Raw genomic sequence first — 25856 nt, 5'->3', positions numbered from 1 at the left:
GTAGCAATACTCAAGAGCACGTAGATGTGAATTTGAGAACTTGTACAATAAATATTCGTTCTTGTACACTAAAATTTACACTTATACCCCTTTTCCACCAACAAGAACCAGGTGCTGGTTCGGAGCTAGAGCTAGTGCCGGTTCGGAGATGGTTCGACTGACGAGCCTCCAAAGAACCGGTTTGCTTTTCCACAGGCTAAAAGAGCCAACGCAGAGCCAGGTCTTACGTCACAACTACGTCTCATCTTTCTCAGCAACGTTAGCGCGCCGGCGCCAAACACAAACACATCATCAACAATGGCGCACGTTGCTTTGCTATTGATGTTCATGGCTTTGTGGACCTACATCGGCATCCAAACACGGCGGATCCAACGTGTTCGCGCGGCTCGCCATTATTTGTACAGACGGAGATTACAAGCGAGAGTAACGGCATGTACATAACATTTATTTTTAACAATAAGATGCCGACTTTAGCCTTAGATTTATATTTTAGATCGCGTCCATCGTGTTTAGCTGCTGTTAGCTCGATTAGCTGCTATTTGAAAATGGCGGTCACAAGTTTCTCTTCAGTCTTGTTGGCCACGGTAACCCCGCCCCCAGCCTCTGACGCAAGCGGTTCTTTCTTGGCTCCGTTCTAGACCCTGCAATGATTTGGTGCTACTTAAGAACCAGTTTTACTGGTTCGGAGCTGGTGCTTTGGCGGTGGAAAAACAAAGAACCGATTTGAAACTAGGCTCTGGCTCCGAACCAGCACCAGCTCTGCCTTGGTGGAAAAGGGGTATCACAGCTCCAATGTGAAAACCTGTAAAATAAAAATCTAAAGTTGAATGTTGAATTTTTTTCTCGCAGACAATAGTCACAAACCTGTATTCTGAATTTGAAGCTGCAGACAAGTAGGCCTGCACAAATGTGTGAAATGCCATTCACAAAAATACAATGACAGACACAAACTTGTAATATATATTTGCACTTATTCTTAAATTCACACTCACAGTACAACCTCAATTATGCACTTGCAACTGCTCAAATCTGTCACTGCAAATTAAAATTTGCTAATCTTTTTTGCGATATATTAGATGCAAAACTAACTTGTGCACTTAAAACTCAGTGGCGACGAGAGAGAAAGCCTTTTATTTCAATAAAATGTTGTATTTTTAAACCTTTAAAAAAAAATCTGAGTATGTTTCCAATAGCAACCAGATAGCCTTAAGGACAATCATGCAGGGCTGTACGTTAACTTTTTTTTGCACATAGCACTGGTGCTACAGAGGTTGAAAGTTTTGTAGCACAGTCCAAACAGTTGTAGCACAAGTATAAAACGTATGTTATCATCCCTGAAAACAAACAGAAGTAATGGAGTGCATCACTTAAAGAGGCATTGATGTTCCATAAAGTGCACAGAACACATAACACCTCTTACACCTTAACATTACATATCAAAGTAGAACAGATCTGTGGGCAGACATCACTAAATAAAAACTCTTGTTTGCAAACTAGCACTAACCTATCCCATGACACTCCTCTGAGACTACATTTCATGCTTCATTTTCATTTTCTCGTCAACTAGCAGCTGCATAGAAATTATGGGCTTTTAATTACTTAGGAATTGTGGGAAATGGAGTTGGACAAAAACAAGTTTTATCCAGAACCAAGTATAATAGCAGTGTGCAAACAAGCACAACAATCACTTCACACTATTAAGCGGCTGTGTTATGAAAATTGTATCGCCACGTGCTACAGTGGTAAATTTATTCATTACACAGACCAATTTTTTCATATATGTCACACTGTACAGCCCTGGCATGTTTCAATAACAACAGATAGCCTTTAGAGTAGTGGTTCTCAACAGGGGCGTTCAGAGAACAACGGGGGTGTTTTGCACCAAAGATCCAGGCAAGACAAGATTAAACATGCAATTACTTGCAAAATAATTGCCTACAACATTCTAAAATCTGCCAGTTTAATGCGACATGTAAGCTGTGTATTGTTTCTTTTGCACTTTTTCCAGTCATAGACCAGCACTCAAGCACTGACTAGAATCCAGCGCTGACAAGAATCAGCATTCACGTGCTCAGAAATGTGTTTCGCGCTGACAACAATCCGGTGGTGGCTAGAATCCAGCGCTGACTGGAATCACGCAGCGTAGGAATGTAAAGTTGACAAGAAATTTAAAGTATTGACTTAAGAACCACTTAATTTTCAAATAATTTTCATATATTTTCAAAGATTTTCAATAAATCATGTTCCCATTCACTCCGGCGATGAATTTCTACTAATAAAAACTAGAAACTAAATTCTATTTATAAGGTAAAGCTTTTACATTTTTAGGCATTAACTAATGGCAATGCAAAATGTTTTCTTTGTTCAACAAGTAATTTACTGGTTAATTTACATTATTGTTAACTCGCAAGACTGTAAGGAGAAAATGACAATTTGATGGATAATTTAAATATATTCTGTAATCACATTTTGGTAATGCATTAATTCCACCGTCACATCTGAGCGCGAAATGCTGCTTGAATAGTTTCAAGATAATTAATAATACAACAATAATTGAATTGTTCATATGTGTTTATTCTTGTTAGAAGATTTCTTTCTTTTTTTTTACTGATTATGAACAAATTAATCATGACAAATTATAATTAACCAAATTAATTGTAATTGTATTAATTATACCATTGATGAAAACAAGCTGATACCAAGATATTTTAGGCCTACAATTCTAACATAATTTTTCATGAAAAATCATGATTTTTTTTTTTTAAGTAAGGTTAATGTAAGCAGCTTCTTACAATCTCCTAAATGCGTGATAAAACCTAAGTCCCTTTCCCCTACGAGTTTATAATAGCATATTTAACAAGGTTTTCTAATGGATTTAAAAAAAAATTTTTTGTAAAACTATGTTTTAAACATGTGAAAATATGACATGTGAAAGTCTCATTTGTCTATTTATTTTTAATATAGGCCTACTATTTTTTTTTTTTTTATTGTTCTATTTTATTTAACATTTTTACATTTAACATGAATAATCAAACATTTAACATAAAACAAGAATTGCACAACAAAGTCTGTAACTTTTGGACCTGAGGGACCTGGATAATGGATGGGGGGCGCTGGCCCAAAAAAGGTTGAGAACCACTGCTTTAGAGCAAGCATATTTCCAATACACTATAGCTTTAAGAACGCTGTGTTTCCAAGAACTAGATAGAACAAGCGTGTCCGATACCTGACAGAATCAACGCTGAACTGACTCAACTGAATAGTGACTGTTTACTATCTTTTTAGAGCTGTGCCACAGCAGAAATGATTCCGTTTGCACCATGAATAGTTATTTCCTATCTATCACCGTAAGCTGCTTGAATCTGTGCTGCATAGTGCTAAAAGCACAGCATGTGCAATGCGAGCAGTTGCCAATGACAACAGATAAGTAAAGCACATAGTCAATATGATCGCATAAGCCTAGCAAGAGCATTTTATTGAAAACGACTAGATAAGCCCAAGCAACACGGATAGCATTAGCAACAAGCATGTTGCCAATACCCTGATAGATTTTAGCAATGGGCATTAAAAGGAACTTAGCTTAGCTTCGTGAAGACTTACAGAAATGATTGGAGAGTGAATCACATCGAGTCCTGCGTCAATAATGCAGCGATGCAAGCAGCAATGCAGACTGAGGTCACTTCCAAATCAGGATTTTAAACTTATGATCAGTGCGGTGAATCTTGTGTTTAAGTTCACGAACTTGAATGAATCTGAGGTGAAATCCTTGTGGGGAGCGAATTCCTCTCGCTAAATTCCCGATTGCATGCTTCCTTGTGAGATGATGTGGTTTGCCTGCCGAATTTCACCATTTAATTAGCTCCTGAGAAAAGTGATAGCTGCTGATAATACTGAAGGAGCTTATATATGTATAAAGTGATAGGCGTCGTATTCCTATAGGTAGACGTGGATCAGCTGAGTGTCAGCTGATGCGAGCTTGACTAACATGACCTGCCAGAACTGACGCTATGCTTAATTAATAACTGCATTAGTCTGCAATCAATGTCTCAAGCCTCCATTACTACATTTTGGAATTAGCAACAGAGGCTTGGGATTAGATGCATAGAATTAGTCCTACACACAAGAGAGTTTTAAGGACAAAAACCTGACAAATGTCTTAATACATCACCTGAACAATGTTTTGAGGTGTGATAACCGTAAGCGGAATAATTGACTCCGAGCCCGTCGTCAATTATCCCTTGCATATTAAAGTCCCTGTAAAGGCAATTCTAAAAAAAAATTCTAAACACATTATAAATGTTTGAAATGTATTGCTAAAACATATTACAAAGACTGTGAACTGTGAAGTACTGAATTGTGGAGTTAGACCGTTAAACAGTTTTTCACCATTGCTGTGTTCCGGATTTTTTGGGCGGGGCTAAAACGGGGGCTCAATGACACACTGAAGCCCCTGAGCTCCTGGACACGCCCCTACTTGATGACGCACTGGAGCCCCTGACGCTGCCCCTCCCCTAACAATATAGCACATGATTCATTCACATCAGTTTGCCGATCGCGAGTTACTGTCAGTACTATTAGTTACTACAGCCTACAGTTTGCTAGCTAGCTATGCCTTCGTCACGGAAATGCGTACTACCTGGATACGATCAGGTACAAAACAGATCGGTGTCCTTATTTAAATTTCCGAAAAACAATCACATCAAGAAGAGGTGGATTAATTTTGTGAAGAGCCACCTTGATGGAGAGCTGAGGATCACCGCCAAAACCCGCCTCTGTAGTGATCATTTTACACGGGATAGTTTTATAAACTTTCATCGGAGACAACTGGGATTCACAGATAATCCGCTGTTACTGGTGAATGGGGCCGAACCGATTATCTCCCGCCTCGGCCTTCATCCTCCCGTCGCGCCGACAACTGGTGCCATTGTCGGCAGTGCGTGCCCTCCAATGAGTGTAAGTTGCCTTGTGTGCTTATGTTATAATTATAGTAGGTAGTCCAGGCTCGAACATGTATGGCTTTGTAAAACCTAGGAGCATCCATTCCGGCTGTAGCGGTGACAGAGTTGAGTGTGGCGACGGCAGGTTTCAGCGCAGCCAGCGGACATGCCCCCAGCGTTTGAGAGCAGAGACTACTGCTAATTTTTTTCAAGATTTTGATAGCTTATTTTATGTACTTGCCGGCTTTTTTTATCATTCAAATTTGGCTGGGTGGCTAATAACACATTTTTATGTGGTGTGACAAACTCAGAACACATACTTAATTTTGACTTTACAGGGACTTTAAGGAAATAAACTCAACGTATTGTTTAACATGATAATAAGATATCACAATAATGAACATGCACAGTATTGTTATCATGGTAATTCCTTATTACAAATTAGGCTATTTAGAATTTGCGTTGAAGAGCTGCTATTGTTTATAAACCTGTAAACAATAGCAGCTGAGCTTCTTTCTGTTTCTGAACAGTGTTTAAATGTTTCATTCTGAACAGCCATTCAGGTTTTTGTATTCGCTATGATGTTCATCACAGCACCAAATACATAAATACTTTATACTAAAAGACTTAATAGGCTGTCTTGAAAGTTTGTTAACATGGGGAGGTGTAACAAACTCTGCAGATAAAAAAAAAAAAAAAAAAAAAACGCACATCTGTTTGAGTTGGGTAGTGCTAGAGCCTATATGCTACCTGTCTGTGAATTACATAATAAACTAAAATAAAGTTTATATATCATATTTTCTGGCTAGTTTACTTTAGTTTTTTATAATACACAACACTTTCAGCCAAACTGAATAATTAAAAACAAGTTTAAATGGGTAAATCTTCTATAAATATTTTTAATTCTTCATTTTCTTTTCTACGGTGACCAGGAGTTCTTAGTTTTACACTTAGTTTTGTTGTGGCCACAACATATAAACTTGTGGGAACATGATAATATGTTGTTGCCACGAGATATTAATTCGTGTTAATACCTCATCATTTTGTTGAGGTAACGACATCATTATGTAGTGGCCAAGCGATGTAAATTTGTGGCCTCGAGTTCATATGTTGAGGGAAAGATATATTTTTCTTGTGGCCACGACTTCATATTTTGAGAGAACGACATCTATTTCTCGTAGCCACGAGTTATGTTGAGGGTACCACACCGATCAATAACCATATACAGCAGTCGGAGATGGAGATAACATTTTACTTTGAATTAGGAATGTCATATAAAGATATAGTTCGGTCTCTGGCATTAAGACATGGGTAGGCTAAGTGAAAGACACCTGAAGCGCATTCTTAAGTTGAATGGGCTTTTTCGTTGGAAATTTGCTGGCTTGAATGAAATACTTGGGTCACGAATAAAGTCCCGTTTAAGGCAATAAACAAAAACGAATTATGAAAAACTTAAGTTAAGTAAATTATGACCAGGGTAAAAGGAGGAGCCCGTATTGTGTGTGAAGATTTGGTTCCCACATGTAATAAAACTGGTAGCCACGAGAAACGGATGTCGTTCGCTCAACATACGATCTCATGCCCACGATATATTATGACGTTCCCACTACTTACTAGGCTTGTTTGAGATGCGCCTTGCCTCGCCTGAAATGTATGCGAGAGTAGGCGGCTGCAGTGAGGGGAGGAGTGAAAAAAGTGCAGGCCGGACAGTTCTCTCTTCTCGCAGTGGATCTGACACCTGCGAGATCAAAGACTGATATCGCGGGATTCACGCTCGTGCACAGTGTTGCTAATAAACTGGATGTAATTTAGTGAAATTAATGAAAATAAATATAATGAACAAGACACCCAAAGTACTTATTTAATTCCATTCCAAATACATGTTTATCAATATTTTTTTTCTTTAATACAGACATACGTGTTTAATAAAAATTACATTGCATAACCCATAAAGATCGCATTCGCACTGTCAGATAGTTTGGGAATATTCACACATAAAACATGCTATCAAAGTTTTCAAATCAAACATTTTAAAAGAGAACAATACATCACGGTTGTTTAAACCAATGAGAATTAAGCTGTGTCGTCAGCAAGTCGTTTCCCATCGTGCTTTTGATCAGCGCAGTCGGTGGAGAGCAACTGCGCTCGACTGCAGAATTCGACACGTCCGCCTTGCGATCGCGAGATATTTTTGACATACGTCAGCATGACATCAGAGCAAGGCGGACCGCACTAGGACACATTTCTAACCGGCATGCATCTCGCGCTGATCACCGGTGATCGGTTCTGCGCAGATTTTGCTTATCTCAAACAAGCCTATTATCACGTTCCCACAAATGTATTTGTTGTGGCCATGACAAAGTTAAGTGAACCGAACATGTCCCCTCCCGGTCACCGTACTTTTCTGACATACCCCAGGTCTTGTTAAAAACACACTAGACATGCTTATTCTGTGCATTTTGAGCACTTTTTGTTGGAAATCCTATTTATTTTGTCCATCAAAAGAGTGCTTTCACTTTAATTGAGCGTGAGCAGCGCAGCAAAAAAAATAGAGGGGGGGATAGAGGGGACGAACAGAGGGCGGGACTGAGCGGGGGGGCGTGCAGCTGAGACTCGTTTCAACAGCACCCGCTCTCTGTAGGCGCAGATGAGTTGCCATATGAGAACGACTGGCATCTCTATCTTTTCATACAGATCACATAAACAGAGAATATTTGTTTTTGTTTTGAATTAGATCATTTAATGGCAGAGACTGAAATGTTTATAAAGATATTGCTTATGCCTGTGTGACTAGTATTCGCTGAGTTTTGTTTAAGTTTAGAGACGTGCTCCAGAAAAAAAGTTCACGGAGACGCAGTGGCAGAAAGCACACCCTGTTTATTTTCTTTATTTTACAAAAGCTCAATGTTTTGTTTCGATTGTAAGTGGACACATAAAAAAATAGACATTTAACCCTCTGGGGACCAAGCTGTTTTTGGGGTCCTTGAGATGTTCTGACATGCTCTGACATTTGTGCTTTTTTCAGTTATTTATAAACATGTTAATGGCAAAGGTGTAAATTCACTCTATATAGCACAAACAGGGCTACCATAATATGCGAGCAACGTGTGTGTAGATGTTTGTATTTTTAAGAGAATAATGTTTATGCGTGGTTATTGGAAAAAAATTAAATGAAAGTTGCTGAATTAAGACCACAAAACACATATTAAATATGTGTCCACAAGACTTTTGACTAATTGATGTTGTCCCTTTGAGTTCTAGCTTCAAAATTATGTGAAAATAGTCTTGCTTTATCGTTCACAAAAAAAAAATACATTGATTTAAATGGTGTAAAACAGGTTTTGCTTGGAAAGCCAATATGCGAGGGGGAGGAGTAGTTTACACCTTAGATTACCATGTCCCACCCACTCTGCATAATGACTCTGCATAATTAGCCATTCATTCAGGTGTGACACTGACTGAGCCACAATGCAAGGACAAAATATGTATTTAGAAGAAGACTTATATTGACCATTTAAGATTTCGCTTACATCTATCTTGTAAATATGTTTTGCTATTTTATTAAAAATGTTACAATTACAACAATAATTACAATTTCAACAATATTTCAAGTGTACTCTTTCTTTGTAAAAAAGAAAAAGAAAAGATTATAGGCCTACATTTTATCATATGTATTCATTAGTTTGAATATAGCAAATATATATAATATATATAATATATATAAATATAATATATATAAATAATATAGTTATATATAGTTAAATATATATATATATATATATATATATATATAACGTTAGATATGTGCAGAAATTGCTAAACAAAAGATTATTTGATGTGGCAGTATATTCTACAGTAGCCTAAAAACTGTACCCAAATCTAGTCAACAAGTGACTGACTGTAACGTTGTTTTTATGAAATATTAGGGCATATAAATGCTAATTTGCAGTTTAATACGTTGCTTATACAAATACATTTTATTTCAACATATTCCAGTCGATTTTTACTCATCTCAGTAGGCTATAGCAAAGCAGTTTATTCTTTCACACACAGACGCGCGATTCATATTTAGGCTAAACAGTCTTTACAAATATGTACCCTTCATTCATCTCACAGAAAGGCGAGTCATATTATAGAAATGCGATTCATCTTTTTGCGGTTTGCATAGGCCTACACTAACGTTATTCCATAACGTTATTCCACACTTGAGAAAAGAAAACAGCCTACCTCACTCCTCAGCGGGATCTGCTCCTCATATCAGGAGATATTGCTCCTCATATCAGCACTGCAGAGGAAACTTTTCTCCATAAGGTAACGTTAGGCTATATTATGTCTCACTCGCGGCGCTTTTGTTTACAGCTGATGTGGGCGTTTCACAGCTCTGAAATGGTTCTCAGAATTTGCATTTGAATAGCGCGCGCTCTCCGGGGAGTGGTCAAATTACTTTTGAATGGCTCGTAATGAGCTCGACTGGAGTCGCTCTCTTTTTGTACAGATTACAGAAGCTGAGAATATTTGTTTTTTATATAAATTACTTAATTTAAAAGCTGCGATCTCAAGCTTTATGCCCGTGGGTCTGTTTGCCTGTTTGACTGAATTTTCGCGGAGTTATAGATCATTTTCGAACGCGTTTCAAATGGGAGTTTACTGACAGAGAGAAGGCAGAAATGGCATTATGTTAATATTTCTTTATTTGTCAAAAAGCAAAACACTTTATTTTTATTGTGAGTATACAGAAAAAAAATAGAAACTGAACAGGATCGATTGATGTATTACACGAAAATGAAAGATCAAAATTAACAGAGCATTTAGTGTTTATTTTCATTGCTAAAAAAAAAAAAAACGAGCAAAACGCGCGGGCGCGTTTTTGGTCCCCAGAGGGTTAACAGTTTATTTTTTCATATTTCTTAAGTCTGTATGACCATAAATGACAGAGTATTTTAAGTCTATTTTGCTGCTATGTGAAAAAATCCAGCAAAACGCACCGCCGCGTTTGTCGACCCCAGAGGATTAACTTTAGCCTAATAGGAAGGAACATACACTCACCTAAAGGATTATTAGGAACACCATACTAATACTTGTGTTTGACCCCCTTTCGCCTTCAGAACTGTCTTAATTCTACGTGGCATTGATTCAACAAGGTGCTGAAAGCATTCTTTAGAAATGTTGGCCCATATTGATAGGCTAGCATCTTGCAGTTAATGGAGATTTGTGGGATGCACATCCAGGGCACGAAGCTCCCGTTCCACCACATCCCAAAGATGCTCTATTGGGTTGAGATCTGGTGACTGTGGGGGCCATTTTAGTACAGTGAACTAATTGTCACGTTCAAGAAACCAATTTGAAATTAAAGCTGCAAGCAGCGATGAAAGGGCCCTCGCACTCGTGCCATCGTCACTCGGTGGCTTTAGGAAGACAGAGCATGGTTGGGCAATGTGCATTTAAGGAGGTATATATAGTAGTTGCTAGCATGTTTAGTATGTTTCTAGCATGCTTAGTACACAATAGTTATGTGGTTAGTACTGCATTACTGTGTTAACCATGTCAGTTTCTGTTGCCAGTAGGTGGGGCTATGTCTATATCTGAATATCACTATGTAGATGTGTTCAGTGCAGGACTTTTATCAAACATGTGAAGTTTGGGGCAGATTGGACATTGTATGCTTGAGTTACAACAACTTCCTTTAGCATTTCTAGCATGTTTTATGATGTTTCTAGCATATTACATATTAATTTTGGGGTAGATTGGACATTGCATGCCTGAGTTACAGCAAATTCATATTTAATTGCAGTAATAGCATGCTTTAACACTTAGCTAAGTATTTGATAGCATGTTTCTAGTATGTTGCTAATATGTTTAGCAGTTGGTGGCACTTTTTTTATATGTTAATAGGAGTCCAGAACAGTGTTAAACGTCACTTCCTGTTGCCAGCAGGTGGCGCTATGACTATATCTGAATATGAGCTTGGACTTGTGTTCAGGAGATAATTCTTATCAAACGTGTGAAGTTTGGGGTAGATTGGACATTGTATGCTTAAGTTACAACAACTTCCTTTATTTCTAGCATGCTTTAGAACTTAGCTATGTGTTGCTAGCATGTTTCTTGCATGTTACATATTAAGTTTGGGGCAGATTGGACATTCCATGCCTGTGTTACAGCAAATTCCTATTTAATTGCAGCAATAGCATGCTTTAGCACTAAGCTAAGTGTTTCCAAACAACCCATAATAGCCGACTTCCTGTTGGTCTGACGTAAAACTTAGAGCACGAAAGTTGTTCGGCCCGATGAGATCTATATGTGTACCGAGTTTCATATTATTACATGCAAGCGTGTCTGATTTATGGACAAGTGTTCGGATCCCGTTCCAGGGGGCGCTGTCGAGGCCCCCTGCCACGCCCGGGCACCAGCTTCAGCCCGGCCCTTTCAGGGCTTGGGCCCTAATAATCCTACCGAAAACAATAGGGCCTTCGCCCTTTCAGGGCTTGGGCCCTAATAATCCTACCGAAAACAATAGGGCCTTCGCCCTTTGGGCTTGGGCCCTAATAATAATAATCCCACCGAAAACAATAGGGCCTTCGCCCTTTCAGGGCTTGGGCCCTAATAATAATAAATAATCCTACCGAAAACAATAGGGCCTTCGCCCTTTGGGCTTGGGCCCTAATAATAAACAGAGCAATTCCAAGAGGGTCCTCACACCATCGGTGCTCGGGCCCTAATGATTCGAGCTTTGTGACATGGTGCATTATCCTGCTGGAAGTAGCCATCAGAGGATGGGTACATGGTGGTCATAAAGGGATGGACATGGTCAGAAACAATGCTCAGGTAGGCCGTGGCATTTAAACGAAGCCCAATTGGCATTAAGGGGCCTAAAGTGTGCCAAGAAAACATCCCCCACACCATTACACCACCACCACCAGCCTGCACAGTGGTAACAAGGCATGATGGATCCATGTTCTCATTCTGTTTACGCCAAATTCTGACTCTACCATCTGAATGTCTCAACAGAAATCGAGACTCATCAGACCAGGCAACATTTTTCCAGTCTTCAACTGTCCAATTTTGGTGAGCTCGTGCAAATTGTAGCCTCTTTTTCCTATTTGTAGTGGAGATGAGTGGTACCCGGTGGGGTCTTCTGCTGTTGTAGCCCATCCGCCTCAAGGTTGTGCGTGTTGTGGCTTCACAAATGCTTTGCTGCATACCTCGGTTGTAACGAGTGGTTATTTCAGTCAAAGTTGCTCTTCTATCAGCTTGAATCAGTCGGCCCATTCTCCTCTGACCTCTAGCATCAACAAGGCATTTTCGCTGGATGTTTTTCCCTTTTCACACCATTCTTTGTAAACCCTAGAAATGGTTGTGCGTGAAAATCCCAGTAACTGAGCAGATTGTGAAATACTCAGACCGGCCCGTCTGGCACCAACAACCATGCCACGCTCAAAATTGCTTAAATCACCTTTCTTTCCCATTCTGACATTCAGTTTGGAGTTCAGGAGATTGTCTTGACCAGCACCACACCCCTAAATACATTGAAGCAACTGCCATGTGATTGGTTGATTAGATAATTGCATTAATGAGAAATTGAACAGGTTTTCCTAATAATCCTTTAGGTGAGTGTACATTGTGACTAAAAATATATGCTTACTCACATCAAGACGCCGCTGCAGTGATGGAGTCCATGCAGGAGGAGCAGCGTTTGGCACTGCGTCGCTTTTCAGCGCAAGCTGTTTGGTGAAGCTAAATAAATATTAGTGCTGCACGATTAATCGTATCGCAATCGCGATGTCAAGCCTACGCGATTATATGACGCAAAATTCTGCGATTTTTATATTAAATAAACAAATTAGCGCTGTTAACGCAATTAACGCAGCATCTGTTCATTTTTGGCATCCTTTGGCTATAGTGATACATGATCCCGCTCTTATTCATGCAAATGCTTTTAAACCATTCATGCGCGATAAGTCAAAAAAGAACGCGCTGTCAGTGAATGTCCTCCTGACACACACACACACACACACACGACCCACAGATAGACGTGCGCCAGTATCAAGTTCTCTTTCGCGGTAGAACGAACAACACACATGTATGCCTAAATGAACGCGCTGCCTGTGAATGTCCTGACTGTGACACACTGAAAGACTCACGCTAATATCGTGCGTGCGCACAAAACAGCATGCCAGAATACAGTTCTCTTTCGAGCTTGAACGAACAATAACACACACAATTATGCCAAAATGTATTTTTGTCGAGTATCTTCATAACAGAAGAGTTGTGACTCGTGAGAGAATGAGGCGTGTGAGATCCGTGTCTCTGACAGCAGCAGCTGGTCTTAAAGGGACAGTACACAGTAGCCACTAATTATATCTGTCACTAAAGTTAATCAAAGAACAAAGGGAACAGAGAAAAACACAAATAACTTTTTTCTTTAGGCAGATTATCACTAATCTGTGTGTGCATTTATTTTCCTTGAGAACCAAGCAAGTTGACTCATGAAACCATTTGTTTATTATATTGCATATCGCAATCGCAATATTGACCTCTATTATCGCAATATGACATTTTCCCCAAATCGTGCAGCCCTAATAAATATATAAATGCAATGCTAACTAGATGCTAATATACGCTATCCTGATCATTTTCAATACTCGCAATTCCAACTCCTGATTCGCTACAGTGGTTTTGACTAAACAAGATGTTTTTATACCAGGGGCTGCCAAGGGCGTGGTGAGCTCGTACCAAGGGCGTGGTGAGCTGGTACCTGCTTACGTCACGCAGTACCACAACATCCAATAGGAAAATTCAACTGCAGTAGCCACCGTTCAACCTGAAGAGGGCAGCACTCAGATGTTTTTACACCATATATTGTAGAATTAAAACACTTTATACCCAAATGTCAAAAAATGTACTCGAATCAATGAACAGCACTAATAAAGCCCCAGTCTTACAAATCATTAACTAAAAAAAGTTGTTTTAGGGTTTAGTTACCCTTTAACATACACAGCGAAAATATGCGTTGCTCACGCTTGCAGTGTGAAACGGCCGTTTAACTGCTGCCTCTTGACGTTTCACTGTAACCGTCTACTACAGGAGAATAGCCGATTTGGCGTAGTGGATAATGCATGACAGATTAGATAAATCCCTAATGCAAGAGCAGGTAGGCAGACACCGATTTAGTGTCTTGACCATGCACTCGCATGAGTGACCTGATTGATTCTCATGAATAGATGTATAATACAATTGGAATAAAAAGTACAACTCCGAAAATACATCTACACTGAGCAACAGTTACGTTTCGTACTGTGATCGGCTGCTTCTCATGCCTTCAGTCAAAGACTTTGTAAGTACAAAAAACGTGTGCGACAGACTACACTTCAAAGATTGTTTACAAGGTGAAACAGGTTTGACGTAGGCCATGCGCAATTACCAGACCGTCTCATGCTGCTGATGTTTCTTTGCAGCCAAATTAACTGGAAATACTACAGTATCATAATCAACCCCCCGTTGCCCCCTTGGGGCAAAACTGCCACAAAAAATGTATAAAAAAACACACGAACCATCAAAATGCCCATGCGGCCGTGCTCATTTTACTTTCGCTTTCTAATTAGCAGCAATTTTGGAGGCGCCAATTGCTTGAATGGTGGGTTAATTATTATTATGACCGCCGCTAGCATAGCTAGCGAAAGCGGTCATATAGGGATTGTCAAATTTTTTTTTTCCTTTTTTTTTTTCGTCATTACTGAATTTTTCGTCAACGATACCAGGGACACCGGAACACCGGGGAACATGAAATTTGGTGGGCATGTAGCCCCACTAGACTTTTACGGAAAAATTTCGTTTGGTCCCCGGGGGCCACTCCCCCCCCCCCGCGCTGGGCCCCCCCAAACCCCAAAAATGCAGTTTTTCCTAAATAACTACCTGAACCGTGGCACCGAGGATGAAGACATTTTTATGGTATGTTGGTCTTAAGGGCCCACATCAACCTAGCCCACAATCACTCATTAGTGATTTGCGCCCCTTCCCATAAAAAATGAAAATGCAATATTATTCTGCTTTAATCGCCCCTATCTTTAGTTGAGATGTTCAGAACTGCACCATATTTCATGTGTATGATTAACTTGACATCCTCTGGGGGTATGCTAAGTTTCGTAGAATTACATCCATGGGGGGGGGTATAAAATAAATTCATTTATGTGCACATTTAGTGACTGTACACTCATCGGCCTGTAGATGGTGCTGTTGAGCGAAGGGTTGCTGGTTTAGGATGATACTGTCACACACACACATGCAGGAATACAAACAAACGCAAGCATGCACACACACTGACATCCACACGCACAGACACACACACACAAACACACACACGCGCACACACATGTACGCACGCATACATACACGCACAGACACACACACACACACACAGACAAGCACATACACAAACACACACACATACACACACACACAGACAGACATGCACATACTACTACTACCAGGGTGGAAATTATGTAATTTTAGGGGCAAGGCCATTTGGCCTCCACCTTTTCTTTTTTTTTAGGGGCACCAAGGCCATATGACAGGGCACAAAGGCCATTGAGTACAATTCGATGGTTTTCCCATTCAGATTGATACCATAACATCTTAATTTGGAATAAGACATGGATTATGACTTTTTTAATAAAAAAAAACATTTTTTAATGAGAGAGAGAGAGAGAGGGAGCGCCATTACATCCAGAAGATACACCCTCACACAACAATAGAAACAACATAAATGCCAATAAAAGCATTCAGAAACAACACAAATGCCAATAAAAGCATTCAAAATATTCATTCAGTCCTCTATATCATGTGAGTGTGAGAGAGAGAACCATTTCATCCAGAAGGTATACACCCTCACAATCATTATCGCTCAGCGCTCAACGCAGTTTGCTTCGCGCTCCACTCAAATCGCCCCCCGCTCGCTCCAAAAAAGGAAAAAAATCTACATGTATATCACTTGTAGCGGTCCCCAAGCTTTTTTGCGCCACAGATCGGTTTAATATCAGACAATATTTTCACGGACCGGCCTTCAAGGTGTGGCGGATAAATACAACAAAATAAAATGATACGAACGGCATAAAAACTGGGGTATTTTTTTTTAGCCTATAATAATAAACGTGAATCCAATGTGTGGGCCTACTAGCAACTTTATTAGCAGCGTCCTCTAACATCGCGCCTAAAAACAACTGAGAAAGTCTGAACACAAACAAAATGCCCCCAAAAGAAAAGAATGTAGATGTTTTCGGTGCTGATGCGATGTAGCCTAAGGGTGGTGCTGCTGCCAATAAAGCACCTAAAAGCTGTCACAACGAACCGGCAAAATTAATGATTATGCATGAATATGTAAAATATAGCAGGAGACATTTTAATTGTTTACTAATAAACCAGTTTTTATGTCTGTGTCAGCTGGAAAGATGCTGACTCGCGATCTTCGCAGTAGTGAACGCGCCAGAGAGAAATGCACATTTCATACGGATTACATAAGAGAGAAGTCTGTTTTCTTTCGTTTTGAATTGTTCTGTTTAAAAGTAGACATTTCAAGCTTTATATATATGTCTCAGGTCTGTGAGGCAAGTAGGCTATACGCTGAGTTTCGGTTCATTTATGAGACAAGCTCCAGTTTCGCCGGCGCCTTCGTGTCGTGATTATCTATTTTCTAATATATTCACTTCTAATTTATTAAATCCAGACAATTGGTTGATGAAACATTGATTAAAATTAAGATACAATTAATACAAAACGAAATTAAATTTAAAGACAGGCTTTGTGCTTTCTGCTTGAGGTCTCTGTGAAAGTTTTATCAAGCAGTCTTTTAGTGCCGCTTTCAGAGCGCTCACGTCCTAACGGAGAACTGTCCAGTCCGTAAAAGATTTTTTTTTTTGTGAAATAAATTTCTAAATAAATGCGACTTAGGCCTATATGTGTTTTTTCTTCTTCATGGCACATTTTTTGACTGTTGCGATTTATACTCCGGAGCGACTTATTAATAGTAGGCTACACCTGTATGACTTCTCATTTTCCTTTTTGAAGTACTTTTTGAACTCCATTATTGAGCTGAGTTTTGACTTAAAATAGTCTACTGTTGATGACTGTGCAAGACAGGTGGATTCAGGGTCAGGCTTGACTGAGCATGCTTCAGACTCGTGGTGTGAGCGGCGCTCACAGGGCCAAGGCACACAGGCCACTGTGGCCGTACGATGATTTTTTTTTCACGGGGTATGAAGGCCAAAGTGTAGGGCAACGGCGGCCGTGGCCGCGGTATAATTCCCACCCTGGGCAGTATACTAATGAGGTGGGTGGGACATGTTTCATGCCATGTTAGATCACATCCTGAGAGTCTACGCTTTCAGAAAATATATAGTTTATATTATTATTTATTTGTTCTTCCCTTTTATTATACAACAGTTTCAACATTATGCATGTGACAGTTAGACTTATATTGGTAGATACAATGCCTTAAACATAGATAAAATTAGTATCAGTGAATTGATTTACATAACTTTTAATGTAACCTCTGTCCTCTGATTCTTGCAAAATCCTCACATTTCATATAATATTTTACATCCTATGAATACATTTTAGCAGCGTTATGGACATAACATGAAATACACACACTTTACAAGTGTCCTACAAACTCTGTAAATTATTAAACAAACTACCAATGTAGCATGAAAAAGACTTGCTTGAACACAATAAGTGTGTTTTTGAAACTCATTTTTATAATACATTATGTAGGGAAAACCACTGTTATGAATGTGACATTTTCACATTACGGATGTTAAGTGTCTAAACTAATGACTTTTGATATAAAACTTAAATAGTAATAGCAAATAATTACAAAACTCTAAATTATCCATGATCCACAGGAATACTCCAGACAGTCTTTTAAAATATACAACTTATATACATAAACACGCAATACAGCCAAATTGCTCCATGTCATTTATTTTTGTGGAAAGCCAGTGCAGGCCTGAGCGGCGGTCATATTTTGTACCGCCATGCGGTACATCTAGTTCTTAATGAAAAACACAACAACAAAACTGTACAATGACAAACTCGTTTAAATAGGCACTTTTACATTTTGCTTTGAAGCCAAATCTTCTGCCATCGTCTTGTCAGTCAAGAGTGAGGCGAAGTGAAATCTGACTCCTGCTGCTGGTCTGTGCTGCAACTCTTGTTCAGCTCACAAAATTGAGCAGACGTGTTCAGTTTTTAAACTGTAGCATCTGTTCTTTAACTAAACTAAATGATTTTTAATTCTATAAAAAATGACGGTGGGGGTGTGGGGGGAGGTGCCGCAGTGGTCAAGTGATATAACCGGTGTTGCGGCTAACAGACTATCGCAGCAAGCTTATGTAGTTAGGCAATATCACATGAGTAAATTGCAAATGTGTGATAGTGATCTTGTACAAAAGTCCAATAAACAAGTTGATATAAAGTGACTTAACATTTTAGCCACAATACTCAGTTTTTTTTCTATTTCATAAAGATAGTTTCAAACAAAGCCACACCAGAACTGTTGCGCATCTCCAAGCAACAGTGAATCTTGAATGTTCCTTTAAATGTTTTTCCAGCTGGCAGGAGGTGCAGTGATGGCTGTGGGCATCTGGACGATAGTTGAGAAGAGCGATTACATCAGTCTGCTGTCCTCAAAGATTTATGCTGTCTCTGCCTATATACTCATCATGGCCGGGGTGATCGTCATGGTAACAGGGGTTTTAGGCTGCTGTGCCACCTTCAAAGAGCAACGACGCCTTCTGAGAGTGGTGAGAAATATGTATAAATGTTTACTTGCTCTAGAGAACTGTTGAGGGTTGTGTTTCCATTTTCTTGTACTGCATGTTCCTTGACATAAATAGTAATGCATGACTGCACATCAGATCAGTTTAGAGCATGCATGGGCAAACCCGGTCCTGGAGGGCCGCTGTCCCCGAAGTTTAGCTCCAACACACCTGAAGTTTTTTGTCCAATAATTAGAATCTCTGTTTTTTCAGAATTAAGTTGTAGGAAGTTGCTAGTCATCCAGGTTTTATATCAGCTATGCATTCCGTTAATTTTGTGAATTGGTAAGTTTCGTCAGGGTGTGAAGTAATATAGAGCTGCGTATCATCAGCATAACAGTGAAAACTAATGCCATGCTTCCTAATGATATCTTCCGAGGGTAGCATGTACAGAGTGAACAGCAACGGTCCTAGTACTGAGTCACCATACTGAACTTGTGATCGATGAGACATCTCTTCATTTACTGCTACAAACTGATAACGGTCAGAAAAGTATGATTTAAACCATGCTAATGCAATTCCACTAATGCCAACATCATTTTCGAGTCTATTTAAAAGAATGTTGTGGTCGATAGTGTCAAATGCAGCACTAAGATCGAGTAACACTAATAAAGAGATACAACCACTATCGGATGATAAGAGCAAATATTTTGTGACTCTAATGAGAGCTGTCTCAGTACTATGGTACGGTCTAAATCCTGATTGAAAATCCTTGCAGATAGCGTTTTTTTCTAAAAAGGAACATAGTTGTGAACATACAGCTTTTTCAGGAAGGTCAGGAACCTTGGTGTCATTCTGGACTCTGAATTATGTTTAACCAAACAAATTAATTTGCTTGTAAAAAATAGTTTTTATCAGTTGCGGTTCATTTCCAAACTAAAATCATTTTTGTAATTCCACGATTTGGAGAAGGTTATTCATGCTTTTATTACTTCACGCCTGGATTACTGTAATTCCTTGTACTTGGGTCTTCCTCAATCATCGCTTGCTCGACTCCAGATGGTCCAAAATGCAGCTGCAAGGCTGCTGACCGGGGCAAAGAAATACGATCATGTCACCCCAATTTTAGCCTTGCTTCATTGGCTCCCGATCCATTTTAGAATTCATTTTAAAATTCTGTTGTTTGTTTTTAAAGCTCTTAATGATCAAGCTCCCTTATATATTAGAGATCTTCTTACTCCTCTCGCATACACTAGATCTTTAAGATCTTCAGACAGGGCTCTTTTATCTATCCCTCGCTCCCGTCTAAAATATAAGAGAGATAGAGCCTTTTGTAGGAATTTAACAGAAAGTTCTAGGCTGATTTGGCTGTTGCTACTGGAATGGTGGGTCCATTAAAACTCATTCAGTCATCAAGTACTTTTCCCAGTTTATTTGTGGTGACATGTAGGAGTAGACATTTCACAGATGGCAGTGATGGTAATTGTTGGTTTCTAAAACCCATAAACAAAACCATTAATAAATACAAACACAATTGCAAATCTTAAATCATACATCTGAAATCAGCTTTAACAATCAAATAAGTATAACATTAAAGAACTACTAAACATAACTAGAACTCAATATATCATATTAAACAATCCTTTAAACTAAACAAACAATCAAAAAGGAAACTTACACGGTCAACAACGCAACAATTCCACACAAGCCATGTCTGAACAACAGCTTTTGGTTCAAACAAGAGGAGACTGAAACATAAGCCGCTTTTCCACCGAAATTACCCGGAACAATTTGTCCCAGGAACTTTTTTCCCAGGAACCTTTTTTGCCCCAGACCGGTTGCTTTCTGCGTTTACACCGCGGTCTAAAGTACCGGGAAGGTAAACTGCGCGCAACTGCTCCTCCCAGTCTGCGACGGACAGTAATCAGTTTTGAGCGCCACATTTATAAGTATGGAGGAGATTCAAACTGTGCTGCAGTTATTGGTTTACTAACGAGGTAATTAACATAACAAAATAGACGAGCACTGATACTAAAGCGTGTTCAGAAAGCTCGTATGCGTATAAAATTAGACAAGGTATGTTGTGAGATGACTGGGACGAACGCGCAAAAATTTCCTTTTGCGCAAATACGCTTAAAAAAAGCCTGAACTCCGTCTATCAATCATAAATAGTGACAGTCTTGTAAATAGTTGTTTGTTACCAACCTCAATGCGCTATTCCAATCCTGTTATAGTAAATTTGTAACATGGTTTGCCTTGCAATAGATGACAATGTGTAAACATAATGACTTAATATTAAAAGCTGTGTCAGAAAAGAGACGAGCACTGATAAAGCGTGTTCAGAGCTCGTAATGCTAACGTTAGAATTGTATGTTATCAGCTATTGCGGACATTGGCCGTGAGATGGCTGTGACGAACGCGCAGAAAGTTTCCTCTTCCACAAATACCCAAATAATAAAGCCTGAAACTCGTCGCCAGTCCCCCAGTTTTTTTTTATTAAATTCCATATTTGCAGACAGACAACTTTACTGCATGAAGCCACTTTTTAAAAGGGAGGTTAAAAATAAAGAAAATGCTGCGTGGAGTCATCCAACCAAAATGCGGCGTGAACACAACCAATCAGCTTGTGCAGCGCACAAGTCCCACCCCTGAAAGTTCCTGAACTTTGAAAAAGTACTACCTCATGAGCAGGGACTATCGGAGGGGGAAATATTTACCCGGAACTTCATTTAGACCCTGGTTCCTGCGGTGTAAACACATCGAGTACCAGCCCAAAGTTCCTAGTTCCTGGGGAAAGTTCCTGCGGTGGAAACGCGGCTATAATTAGTAAGGGGCCACAGGTGCTCTTTATCAAGACTCCGTCAGCCAATCAGATCACAGCAGGATTTTCTACACCTTTGCTGTTGCCGCCCCACGTCTATGGAACCAATTGCCTCTGGACATCCGCCTTGCACCTTCAATTGCTATTTTTAAATCTAAATTGAAAACTTATTTTTATTCCCTGGCATTTTAATTATCTCCTGATGCTGTTTCTCTCTGTTCTGTTTGGTTGTTTCTCTGTTTTATTCGATTTGTTTTTACTTTGTTCAGCACTTTGGATAGCCCTGCTATGTTTAAATGTGCTATATAAATATAATTTATAATTTACTTACTTACTTACTTTTCTAGTATCTTTGACAGAAAAGGTAGATTCGAGATCTGCCTGTAATTGACTAATTCTGTAGGATCAAGTTGTGTTGTTTTAATAAGCCGTTTAATCATAGCCAGCTTAAAAGTTTTTGGTATGTATCCTAATGACAAAGATGAATTAATGATATTAAAAAGAGGATCTATGACCTCTGGAAGCATCTCTTTCAGTAGCTTAGTCGGTATAGGGTCTAACATACATATTGTCGATTTAGATGATTTAACAAGTTTAGAAAATTCTTCCTCTCCTATAGTAATGAATGAATAAAATTTTTCCTTAGGGAGACTATAATGCACTCTAGCAGCTTTTAAGGCCTCTCTGTATGCAATCGAGCTCTCCTTCCATGAAATGTGAAATACCTCTAGTTTTGTTTTCTTCCAGTTGCGCTCCATTTTTCTGGCTGCTCTCTTTTAAGGGCCTGAGTGTGTTCGTTGTACCATGGTGTTGGACTATTTTCTTTAATCTTCTTTAAGCGCAACAGAGCAACTGGAAAGTGCTGGAAAAGAGAGAGTTAAAAGTTTCTGCCGCAATATCGAGTTCTTCTAAGCTATCTGGGATGCTGAGATGATGAAACTAATCAGGAAGATTATTAATAAAGCAATCTTTAGTGGCAGAAGTGATAGGTCTAACATATTTGTAACACGGAGTCGGCTTTGCAGCCTTGGCTAAATGAAGTTTACACGAGACTAGATAATGATCTGAGATGTCATTGCTCTGCTGCAGAATTTCAACGGCATCAACATTGATTCCGTGTGATAATATTAGATCTAGAGTATGATTACGACCAGGGCCGTTTGAAGGAATTTGGGGGCCCCAAGCAAAATGGACATGGAGGCACGCACGCAAAGCCTACAGGAACCACAGCAAAAAAAATTTGCCACACAGAATAAAGTAACTGTTCAAGATCCATTGGTAACGTATAAAAATAATGTCATATTTGCATAAACTGTCACTACCGTATATCCCGACACTAGCACATTAAGATAAGCTATGAAAAAATCATATTCCTCTGCCTCTTTTTGGTTAAATAATGTTTATAGATGGGTTACAAAGTATTTATTAAGTAAAAAGACTGTTTGCTAACAGTTAAATGACAATTAACTAAAGATTAAATAACTAACAATTTACCATCTATTAATGAAAAGACATGTTAGCATTTCCATATTTTGATATTAGAAGGGAAGGGATGCAGCTGCTTTCACAACCAATGCTTAAAAACATCCCAAGCTAATGTTTGATGCACGGAATTTATTGTGTGGTTTTCCTAACCCCCATTTGGTAAATAGATTATCACGGTGGAATAGTTAGTATAGCATGCTATGCCACTTTCATCAAAACCTATTACAAAGCTATAGCAATGTCATGTCATTAAATACGATAAACAGTGATTCTGAAACAGATCTGCGTCTTCCTTATCCCGTTAAAAAACATATTACAGTATGTAACCATATTCTGTCCGTTCGAAAAAAAGTTCGAAAAACCCGAGGAGGTTTTGTATTTTGCCGGCAGCAGAGATCACGTGGTTGGCTGTTGTTGCTGTCAGCGACTACTGAGAGGGGCCCCCTTGAGGGGGATCCCGATAACAGTGTCATTGCACTTTACTGCATTGACTATCAAAGGGGCGCTCACACAGTTTGTCGTTGCATTTTATTCTTAACCAGTCGTTGTCTTGGGGCCCCAGGCCAGCTCGGAGCCCCAAGCAATTGCTTGGTTTGCTTGCCTTGTCGCGACGGGCCTGATTACGACAATGAGTAGGTCACGTCCTGACACTTGTTGTCTAACTCCAATAGAGTTAAGAATGTCTTTAACCCCCTGAGGTCGGCGGTCTCGCCGGCGATACCAGCTCGCTTTTTTTTTATCAGTGTAAAAGAAACTCATAAATACTCTGTTGACTTTGATTTTCCATAGGAGTTTCATACATCAATCGATTCTGTTAAATGTGTATTATTTTTGTGTATACTCACAATAAAAGCAAAGTGTTGTGCTTTTCGCCAAATTAAGAAAAATAAACACGGAGCGCGATCTGCCTTCTCTCTGTCCGTGTAGTCCATTCTGAAACGCGTCCGAAAATGAATCATAACTCAGCGAATACTTCTCACACAGACACGTGGTATATGTCTTTATGAAGCTTGAAATCTCTTCTTTTAAATGAAGTAATTAATATAAAAAACAAATGTTTTCAACTCATGTAATCCGTTTGAAAGCAAGGAGAGGTACCGTTTTTTCCTTCTGCCTCATTATCTCTATAATGAACCGAGGCCGCCCCGCCCCCGGCGCTATTCACATGGTAAATAGTTTAGGTAATCTATGCTTCGCACCCGCCCCCCGATCAATGCTTTGAAAACACGAAGTTTCATCAGATCAGATTCACTGATAGTTCATCGCGTTTAGAGAGGATGGCTCGTTTCTCCGGTAAAGACGCTCTTCAGATGATTCTGGACAGCGAGGAATAACTCACCTTGGCTTTTCCTCAGAGGAAGATTGTAGCTCAGACGATGAACGGCAGCATTTTCAAGAGCGAATTGATCACGCCGAGTAAACACCGAGTTTTCGCGTGAGTAAATACGTGTACTCAAGTGGTCTAGTGGTAGAACATTTGCCTAGCGTGTCAGAGGTTCTGAGTTCGAATCTGCACTCATATAGTTTTTTTTTTTTTTTATTATTATTATTTTTTTTAAATCAAATCAGATTATGTTTATCAGTGGTTGTATATCAGGCAGAGACATGTTTGTGTGTATTTTGTTTTGTAATTTCACTGGAACGAAAAGAGAGTCTCCACAACGGATTGAAGCGCGCGTCCGAGTGAAGACTGCGCGAGCCTAAAACAAACACAGTATCCGCGTCTGACTCGCGGGAATCCACGGCGCAAACCTGTGAGGGGCTGTGTTTTCTCGAGCCCCATATCAGCTCGAGAAAACACAAGTTTATTCAGATCATTACTTGTTTACACCGTCTCGCAGCGCTGTGAGGAATAATAATAAGGGAAAATGTCCCTCAAAAGGTAGATGTAAACAAACTATTAAAAGGTAAATATAATTTTTTTCTTTAAATAATTTTTATTGTGTTTTATTAGTAACAAATTTATGGAGAGGATAAATATTCCAAAACTGAAAATACAGTATGAGAATTAACTGCACAATTACTAGATATGTTTACCTTGGATATTATACAATTTGCAAGCACAATTTGTGAAAAAAAAAAAAATGTATATAAAAAATATAAATAAAATTAATTTTTGTGTATAAATATATACACATATATATGTGTGTGTGTATGCACATAGATATATATTTGTATAAGCAACGTATTAAACTGCAAATTAACATTTATATTCCTTATAATAAAAATGAAAGACCTATGTTACAGACATATGAAAGACAACATTTCGTTGATTAGTTTTGGATAGATACATTTTTACTGTAAAATATCTGCCACCTCAAATAAGCTTTTATTTGCTAATTTTTTGTCAAAAATAATCAAATAATCAATCAAATCCTTAACTTTGAAATATGTATGATAATATGTATACTTTAGTTTTTACAAAGAAAGATTACACTTGAATTGTTGTTTATTTAAATATTTACAAGGTAGATGTAAACAAACTATTAAAAGGTAAATATAAGCCTTTTCTTTAAATAATTTTTATTGTGTTTTATTAGTGACAAATTTGGGGAGAGGATAAATATTCCAAAACTGAAAATACAGTATGAGAATTAACTGCACAATTACTAGACATGTTTTCCTTGGATATTATAGGCCAATTTGCAAGCACAATATGTGGAAAAATAAAAAAGAATTGAGATGCTTCCAACTGTTGCTCTTGCATTCTTGTGGCTCAGTGACTCACCTGAATGAATGGCTCATTAAGTATGCGGTCCTCAGGTGTGAACCACTAAATATGCATGATCGTTGACGCCCACTCGAATATTGCCTTTCCAAACAGAAAGTGCTTTGCAAAATTCAAATCAATGTATTGTGTTATGT

At 38.9% G+C, this 25856-nt stretch overlaps 1 protein-coding gene across 2 annotated transcripts in view; it reads left to right on the top strand.

Moving 5' to 3' along the window:
• The window catches only part of cd151l (CD151 antigen, like), an 88699-nt gene that overhangs the window by 24218 nt on the left and 38625 nt on the right, over positions 1-25856 (top strand). For both annotated transcript variants that reach the window (XR_014627477.1, XM_084409655.1), the window contains exon 3: positions 18539-18730. Coding sequence is in view for 1 of the 2 variants with exons in the window: in XM_084409655.1 (XP_084265781.1) it covers positions 18539-18730 (192 nt within the window). In the remaining variant the exon portion in view is untranslated. The remainder of the gene's footprint in view (positions 1-18538; positions 18731-25856) is intronic.

This window comes from Rutilus rutilus (assembly GCF_951802725.1).
Source record: "Rutilus rutilus genome assembly, chromosome: 5".
Lineage (NCBI taxonomy): Eukaryota > Metazoa > Chordata > Actinopteri > Cypriniformes > Leuciscidae > Rutilus > Rutilus rutilus.
Note: the sequence above shows the minus strand (reverse complement) of the source record. Positions and strands in the feature narration are given on the sequence as shown.